This window comes from Salvia miltiorrhiza, chromosome 3 (assembly GCF_028751815.1).
Source record: "Salvia miltiorrhiza cultivar Shanhuang (shh) chromosome 3, IMPLAD_Smil_shh, whole genome shotgun sequence".
Classification (NCBI taxonomy): domain Eukaryota; kingdom Viridiplantae; phylum Streptophyta; class Magnoliopsida; order Lamiales; family Lamiaceae; genus Salvia; species Salvia miltiorrhiza.
In genome coordinates, this window is record NC_080389.1 from 9,627,339 (window position 1) to 9,637,145 (window position 9,807).

The 9,807-nt window shown below is 36.7% G+C and overlaps 1 protein-coding gene across 1 annotated transcript; it reads right to left on the minus strand.

Annotated features, from left to right (window-relative positions):
* Positions 1–4,515: 4,515 nt before the first annotated feature.
* LOC131018284 (putative disease resistance protein RGA3) lies at positions 4,516–5,280 on the minus strand. The gene has a single exon (XM_057947009.1). The coding sequence runs from the start codon at positions 5,278–5,280 to the stop codon at positions 4,516–4,518; it is 765 nt and encodes a 254-aa protein (XP_057802992.1).
* Between the last annotated feature and the right edge of the window lie 4,527 nt (positions 5,281–9,807).

Consider the following 9,807-nt stretch of genomic DNA (forward strand, 5'->3'; position numbering starts at 1 on the left):
CGATTCATTGTTGCGAGCCTTAAACGGAGCAGAGTGCACAAAATATTTTATTGGATAAACAGTTTGCATTTTATTGAATAAACAATTTGCATTTCATTGAAACATTTAGAACTTAATAACTCAATCATACTTTATATATTTGGAAAGTAAGGCCACCTGATTAGGCAAAGCCTGAAGATCATAAACATGGAAACCTGTCTTGGGAAAGCAGCGTTAATCCCCTTGGTCCACAAAGCCTACAAGAAATCTATTATCTTAATAGGTCTCCTGAATCTAATCTTAAGTCATAGTGAAGTGCTTAACATTCTATGATTCATCACGCCGGGTTTTCAAAATTTAATGATGAAGATCGGAAACAAATTCTTGAGCTAAGGACACCAACAATATCCTTACTTGATTTTCTTTGGTAATTGAATTTAATGAAAGATCAATTTAAATCATAAATGCTTTTATTGCAAAATGCAAATGCAAATTTCATTTCATGCATAACTTATATAATAAGTAATTACACTTAATATGCACATAATAATAATATTAATATTATTATGCCTCACCTTGAAAATAATTAATCAAATTAATATATAGTCTAATTAATAAAAAAAAATATCCACTAGCCAAAGTAATTAAATCAATGCACCATTTTCTTTAAAAGTTTTGTAGCCCATATTTTACAAGGAGAGGGCAGGCCCAAACTTAAATAAATGACAGCCCAAGTTAATAAATCAATAACAGCCCAGTTTTAATAAGTTAAGGGCCCAAAAAAAAAAAAAGTGCAGCCCAAGCAAGCCCTAAGCCCAAACCAAATTCCTCTCCCTTTTCTTCTTCTCCTACAGACGCTCCCCTCCCCCTTCATTCTCGTCTCTCTCTGTTCTCCCAAAACACACACACACACAGCACGCTGGCGCCGGCGACACCGCCGTCGCCTCTCCAGCCTCGTCTCTTCCTCCACCGCCTGACACCCCCACACAACGCAGAACTCTCCCTCTCTCTCAAAGCTCACGACACGCACAACGCAGCAGCGCGGCTTCGCCCTCAACTCCGGCGACATCGCCGTCGAGCCGCCCTCTCGCCCCTCAACCTTCCTCTCTCAACTCCGCCTCAGAGTTCCGGCGGAAGCGGCCGCCGACCTCACCTCCCCCAACTTCTCTCTTTCCCTCTCGCGCTCCGGCGAAGTGGCAGCGACAAGCCATCACCTCGCCTCATATCTCTCGCCCTCTGTCTTACCTAACCCGGCGGAAACAGCCTCCACGTCGCCGCCGCCTCCCTCGTCTCCTCCGGCGACCGCAGCAACGAGCCACGACCGCCGCCTTCAACGACACACACACCTCACAGATTTCCCCCATGGCGGAGCCGCCACTAGCTATAGCAGCCACCGCCACCACAGTCTCCCTCCTCTCGACTCAGACGGACATCATCAACAAGTCAAGATTCAAAAACTCATGCTTCATTCTATTCATTTTCTTGTTTTTTTAAAAAAAACATAATCATAAGTATACTTGTTCTTCTATATAAAACGTCATTTTGTTTTTATCGAAATACACGTATGCATATAAATCTTAATGGAATGATGCAACGAATGTGAGTTTGCGTATCTCTGCTTGGGGAAAGTTTAAATCTTTCAATTATGAAGCATAAAATGGATGTGCCTTAAACACGCAGCAAAACAATTAATGGAGTTCAAAGAGTTAAACCTTAGAAGAGTTTTGGTGGTTGTTGTTCTCTTGAGGTGAGTTTTATTTTGCAGTGCGCCTCTTCTTTGCCATGGGGGAATGGATTGAGCCGAGAGAATTTGTAAATGGTTGGAATGTTTGTGAGAAATTTGGTTTGTGTTGCATCTATCGAGTATGGAGTTGTTAAGATGTAGGCTTGATATTTTGTATAGGTGATTGATCCCTACTTTGTACCTTGACTGAAATTGAGGCTTATTTTGAGGAGTAGGCGGTGTATGTAAGGGTGAGGGAGGAAGCATGGTGATCATGGGAAGACATGATGGTAGATGACAAGTGGTAGCATGTGCTCATAGAATAATTTAAACTAAGGCTCAAAATGTGAATAATTAAATCAAACACACATAAATAACTGAAGACTTCAATTAAAATCTCTTATGATATTGAAAATTTTAGATATGTAAAAATCCTTTAAAGTTTGCTAATTGAAATACTAGTGCAACTATTTAAATACTCAATTTACATAAATATGAGATGCACAAGAATTTAAATGACTCAGATTTACAAAAGTTTTGTAATTCATTTTTGTTGGAATTAAAATTCAATTCATTTCAAATACTCTGGCGTAAATCATCTTAATCCAAATTCGAAATAATTCTAAACTTAATAGAAATGAGCGGGGTATTACAGTTTTTTTGGAGAAAATGAAAGTTCGAGACATTTTATGAAAAACGCTGAAAGTTCGGGACATAAAATACTATTAATCCTAAACTTTATATCAATAAACACTCTTTGAGATCTTTGATTGTCGTCACATAGTAACCTTTTTGAAAGTTGTTATAAGTTGTCTATAATCTCGTTGAAACGATTATTTCATTTTCAAGACAACTTGATGGTTGAGTTGAATAGATGTTATGAAGTGAGTTGAAATTTGAAAAGCTTACCTTGATATTCTTTTATTCTACATTTCTTCCTAGTTAATTCTTTCATCTAGTCATGATTTCCTCGGCTTAGTTATCTATAATTAACTTGGGCCATGGTATTTAGTCGTACGATACTCACTCTACGCTATCACTGGCTAGAGTTGGATAGCGACAGGAACACAGGTTACGGTTTCGGTTCGTAACCGTTGACCACGGTTCGGTTCCCGGTTCCGGTTCATTTGACCACCTCTACTTATAATCGTGGCCTCTAGATTCAAAATAATGAAAGGACAAGATTTATTCTTAATTCTATATCTTATAACATTTCTCAATTGATTCTAACCATTAGAAGAATATTTGTGGAACGGTAAAAACTAATTGATAGTAAGAAATAGTTTTACTAAATAAAATCATTCACAAGAGATCCAATATTTTAATATAGTTAATGCAGCATTTAAACTCCCGTGCCTGATGTTAAAAGTCTTAGATTCGAATTTGAAATTGGACTACAGACGAAAATAATATTTTCTGCATATTCTAAGAAGAGATCGCATGCATACAATATACAGCAATTAGCCCTGCTGTAGTGTAAGAGCTCCTATTAATTTGCTTTTCTTATGATAAATTTGCGATCATAGAGAATTCACCTTTAAATCCATCAAGCTATTTAAAAAACTTTGATTCATAGAAACAACTCTGTTCTATTACAAAATTACAACAAAAAAAATACTCTCTCCGTTCGCGATATCGTTTCCACATTGTGCACGGCGCGAGTTTTAAGAAAAATGGTGAATAGTAGTGGATATATAGTGAGCGGAGTTTGGATCCCACAATTGTTGTGAGTAGAAGTTTGTGGACCCTACTTCTATAAATGGAAGTGGAAACGATATCGCGGACGGACCGAAATAGCAAATGTGGAAACGATATTGCAGACGGAGGGAGTATAAAAAAGAAGTAAAAGTTAAAAGACGAGCGAGTTGGTCGATATTGTAAGGATAAACGACATCAGTTGTGGCCAAAATCTACAGTAATTAACTTGAGAAGGAACAGAGTAGCAACAAGATACGAAGACACCACAATTGTCAAAGCATCTAAATGTCATTTAGAAACACACGACCACCAAAGGAGAAGAAAAATCAATTCTCATGGATTGATATTCACCGTCGCTATCTTGGAGAATAAGTCTGAATTCTTGATCTTTGTTGCAATGCTTTTCGTCGTCACCATCTTTAACTCCTTGAACAAATACTTCGTCACAATCTCTTCTGGGAGGGTATCCAGATCTGGACAATTATGGATTTCTAATTTCCTGATCCCATACATTGCATATTTTCCATATTGTACATTTCTCAGATTCCATAACTCCTCCATGCACAGGACTTCGAGTCGGGGAAAGTCGATCACCATTTGTTGACCAGTGTATGCATTCCGCAATTTGAGGTATTTTAGCTTGGGTAACTTCGCCGCTAGTAGTGGCATGGGGTCTTCATCAAGACAGCTATTAACCAACGTCAATGATTCAATATTTGGAGGGAAACTAGTTTGAAGCCTGGCAAGGAGTCCATCCAATTTGAGTGTACGAAGACTTTCTAGAATACCAAGCTCATCCAAACAAGGCATGTTTCTGAAATGATACCCTCTTAAGATTAGGTGTTTAAGAGTGTACAACTCAGCCAATGACACAAAGAGCTTGCTTACATCTGAGTTTCCATCCAATCCTTCTATGCCCAATTTGTTAAGCCATCCAAGTTGTAAGGCCGATAGCTCATATGTCCAATTATCAACTGAGACGTAGGTTAAGGTCTTCAAAAACCATATTCCGACTATCTTCAAAGGCTTCTGGCAAATCACATCAGACATGTAGAGGTGAAGAAGGCTACGCAATTCCCATATAAAATCTGGCACCTCCACCATAAAGTTTTGAGCTATATGTCAAGAACCTTAAGATTTTTCAAGCACCCCAACGACTCTGGAAGCTCTTTTATGTAATTGTTTCTCAATCCCAAGTGTCTTAGTTCCATCAATGTGTCGATACTTTCCGGTAAAAACTTCAACCCAAAATCTTCCAAATCAAGTATCTGAAGTTGTTCAAAGCTCTTCCAATAAGAAGGACTAGTGTCCAAGTGGCCACCTCCATGGAAGAAGAGAGAAACAAGAAGCTTATCATGATCCGTAGAGTAGTTAAACTTGTCTCTGCTACAAATGATAACGCGATGATGATGAGGACTCTCAGAGGGTCGATTATTTCCATTGTTCCTAATTAGGATCTCAAAACTGAATTCCTCCTCTGCTTTTTGGATGGATAGCATGTGTAGCACAAAATTCATGCAATACTCCGTGCTCTTGTCCTTGACATCAATAACAGATTCGTTGACTAAACCATCTAAATATGATTCAGATTCTTTATATTCTTGAGCTGCTCCTACTACAACCCAAATCTGTGTCAACTTTTCTGCCCTCAAAGTTGAATTTTCCTTAAAGAATGCCATAGACAAGAAACATGACCTCAGTTTGGGATCAAATTTATGATAAAATGGTTCAAACAACTTCAATGTTGAACCAAAATCAACCAATTCAAGAAGTTGTTCCCATTCGCTCTCCCCTGAAACCTTCTTCTCTACTAACTGTTTTCCAACCTCTTTTATAGCTAATGGAAGACCGCCACATTTTCTCAACATTTGTTTCCCCATATACTCCAAGGACATTGGGAATTTGTGCTTACCCGTCAATCTATATATTGCCGTGGTTTATTATTTTCAGAAACAATTTCCAGCTCTTCTTAGAATCCAAAGGTTCCATCTTATAAACATCTTCATCATATACAAGTATGTCGGAATGCGTCGTATGACTTGTGAGCACCAATCTACTTCCATTGTCTGCTTGCATAAGAAGAATACAAAAAGGAAGAGTCAAAAGGTTATTGAGTAATGAATATTTATATTGTTAGATTACATGATTCAGTCATGTTGATACGCCCAACGCAATTCTCTAGCTTGGCCCTATTATGCTCCATCCCATTAGCCCATTAGGTTTTCATTATCAGATATAAATAAGAGAGCCCTTTTGAAATAGCCATTTTGAAGAAGGAAACACAATATTTGGCCACTAATTGAAAAAACACAAAATCTAACCATTTATTACGTGTAAAGACTGTACTTAAATCTCTGTGTTTTGCCCTTAATTAGGGCGGACCAAATTTGGGTTGAATTCGGGTTTGCACGCACCGAAGAAAAAAATATAAGTATATGGCACTAATATGGTTATAAGTACCATTCGTGCAACACTACATAAGAGAGTATATGACACTAACATGGCCATCAGTACCATTCATGCAGTACTGAGTATATGGCACTAATGGCAATAATAGTGTCATGTGTGTCTAACCTACGCGCAAACCCGAATTCGACCCGAATCTAGTTCGCCCTAATTAAGGGCAAAACAGTCCTAAAACGTAAAAAAAATAGCTAGATTTTGTGTTTTTTCAATTAGTAGCCAAATATTGTGTTTCCTTCTTCAAAATTGTCATGTGAGTATATTGTTTCTATAGATAATGTAATCTCTAAGCTTCTTCATCATGGAATGAATATTTTGGTCGATCTTTATCAAATATATCTCTTCTCTCTTGATTTCTAGAGTTTGAGTGGCTCGAAAAGCTCCACCATTGATAGTAATTGGTGCTTTCATTGATAGTAATCATTATTTAAAAAAATTACATTGCACACTAATTATGTTGGAATTTATTTTAAGTTTAATCACGAAAACATTAAATTTTGAAGCCACGCTTAAGTTAAAATATGAGTTACCGCAACACAAGTAGATCATAAGCAGACGAAAGATGAGCATACATACATTCTTGTGGAAGAGCCTCCCGGAAAGAGTTCAAACGCATTTGTTTGGGCACGTCGTTCAGAACTATAAGATATCTCTTTCCTTGCAGGTGTTGGGAAAGCATATCTTGGAGGCTTGGGTTGTCCATATTCTCCAATGAGGAAGATGTATGGAGACTCTTTGGATCTTCTAGTTGTTGTATTAGTTTGATAAGTAGCTCTTTCATAGTGAAGTAGTCACTAGAATTAGATACCCAAGCACGACGCTCGAATCACTCAATGACAGTTGTATGGTTGTATATCTCTCTGGCAAGAGTAGTCTTTCCAATACCAATCATCCCTTTGATAAGAATATAATTCAAGTCTTTTCTCCCACCAATAATCCTTTTGCGAATCAGAAATTCCACATCTTTCTCTAAGCCCACCAACGGATATTTGTCATCTTCAACAGTTTCTGATGATCTCATCTCTGCCCCATCATTGTTGGGAAATTAGACGCAACTAATTCCGCCCTGGATCTAGTGTGACGCAATATTTTAGATATCGACCGATATGAAACGACAAAAAAAAATGACACCGATATTTTTAATGTGGTTCGGCCAAACTGCCTACGTCCACGGACCCACACCAATATATTAGAGAATCTCAAAATGAGGAGTACAACAAAAATACCACACTGTATTTTGTATCTGCCTACGCAGAGGCTATCTCTCAACTCACTTTTATCACTCGTGTATAACTTCCACACTGAAGTTTTCTCTCACAAGATTTTTTTTTCTCTCTCTAGCAAATAACACTTCTGCTAGGTGGTGTTTTGGTTGTGTTGGGATGGATTTTTGCAGGTTGCTACCATATCTATTTATAGGCAAAATTTAGCCTCCAAATGAATAGTATTTGCAGCAAAGGCTGAAAGTTTGGCTGCAATGCTTGAAGAAAAATTGTAGAAGCATTAAATGCTTAGTAGAGCTATGCACTAGCCCTTTGACTAACAATCATCTCCCTCTCCCATTTTAAGCATCTGTTTTTTGATCTCCCCGATCCAACTATCGATAGACTCATAGTGCCAACTAAAGCTTCCAGGTTGTTTGAAAAGGTCGATGGCATCGTCAGCCATGTTGACAAGGTCAGATACTAAAAAATTGAGGCTTCTTCCCTCTTCCAATTTCTTATCCCTCACAATATCCACAATCTCTCTCATCTCTTCAATTACCCTTTCCATACACTCATTTAGGAGGGGTTTGTGCTTTGGATAATTTTCCAGCTTGTGTATCAGCGATAAGAGGAGGGCCTTCGACATGTTTGATTTTCACATGAGTTTGATTTTCGGCGAAACTAGAGCTTAGTTGGCAGTCGGAAGTTCACGTGATGTTGCTCTAACTTCTGATGATGAAAAGTATTTAGAAGTTCGGAGGTCTAAGAAGGAAAAAATTAATATATTTGACTTAATTTCGACTGTCAATTAAGCTCTAATTTCGTTGAAAGTCAAACTTAGTTGAAAATTGCAACAAAAATAAATTCATGTATTTTATGGCTGAATTAAAAGTAATTAAAAGTTCACATGAAAATTGCAACTTTTTTCAAAGTTCGTGTATTTTTTGGCCATAACCCCTTTAATTTTCGATATAATTGAGAACATCATAAACACGTGAATTCTTCAAATTAATCTAATCTATGGATAAGGAAAAAGTAAATTACCCTTTTCTGATTTCTCTTCTTATCTTTGCTCGTCTTGATCGACTTCCTGATTCAAACTTCCGATAATCCTTTGATTTGAAGGGTAGAATGCAAGTATATATTTTATTAGGTAGGTTAAATAGAAACAACAAAATACTTAATTTTCAAGAAAATATAATTTAAACAATTGCAATAGAAGACAAAAGGGGGAGACAGACAGATGCAACCCACCTTCTATATAATTCTATTATTTCCTCAATACTAATCTATATATTTGAGCTTTAAGTTTATCTTTCCACGCATGCTTTTATATGTTTATCTAAAAGCAGTTGAAACAACCTTATTTCAGCCAAATTAGGGGTCAACTGTGGGTGGCGCTTATTAAAAATGAGGAAGGATTATTGATCTTCTTCAGCTCAAAACAAATACAAACACAAACACACAAATGAAGAATTCAGCTCAAGTCTATTTTCTATGCAAAAAGAAACTCATAGACTCAGTAATCTTCTTCTTATCTTATGATATTTTCAATTGATACAACAAACTCTGATTCCATTTTCACAATAGTAAATAAGCAAACATTGTAATTTGTATTCGAGAAGATTTAAGTTAACATACCTGGGCTGCTAGCGACGGACAACGACGAAGGAGCAGTGGTTGGGGGATCGAGGCGCGGCGGAATCCGGTGGTGTTTACTGTGATTAGATTTGGGGCTCTGAATAGTGACACGAATTTTAAGAAAAGATTGTGTGAGTGTATTAAAAATAGAAAAAAAATTGTTGAATGTATTGAAAATTATGTAAAAATATTTAAAAAGACACTCGTAGTGAGACGAAGGAAGTACTTAACATCCATTGCGTAACAATTAAATTGACGAAAAACCAAAATTACTAGAATTATCAATTAGACTAACTCAAAGTTTTTTTTAACATTTTTTTCTCATTAACTAACTCTCTTATGTGCGCAATGCTATATCTTCACGAGTAGTTATTTCTGCTGAAATTTAAAAGTGAAGAAAATTCTTCACAATACAGTTTAAAAACTGTCTCCAAAGATGCATTATATAAATGTGCTGAAAATAATCACATATCGTATTCTTCAAAAATCCAATTTTTCCAAGCCTCCATGACTACTTGAAACAATGCCAGAGTTCTAACAATCTAGTAAATTCTACTATAGATATGGATGGCCTCAACAAGTGCCAAATGAAGTAAATTCTAAAAAAAATAAAAGCAAAAATTTACAGTGAGATAAGTAAAATGACCCCAAGTTGTGATCGTATTAGGCTTAGAAATTGATAATTTCATCGAACAAGGAGAATAAAGGAAATGCCTCCGTAGAAATATACTCCCTCCGTCCCCTGAAATTATGCATTTATTTCCTTTCCGTACATCTCTCAAATATATACACTTTCTATTTTTGAACACTACCCCACACCTAATTTGGACAATTTTGATTTACTCCCTCCATCCACCAATTCATGTCCTACTTTTCATTTTGGTTCGTCCACCAATTCATGTTCTACCAATTTTTAGTAATTATTTATACAATAAATAATACACTTTCTCTCCACTCAACTAATAAACAATACACTTTGTGGGTGCCTTTTCCACTCAACTAATAAACAATACATTTTTTTTAAAACACGTGTTTCCTCCTCTGGGTCATGAATTAGTGGACGGAGGGAGTACTAATTTGTTTGTTTATTATATACTC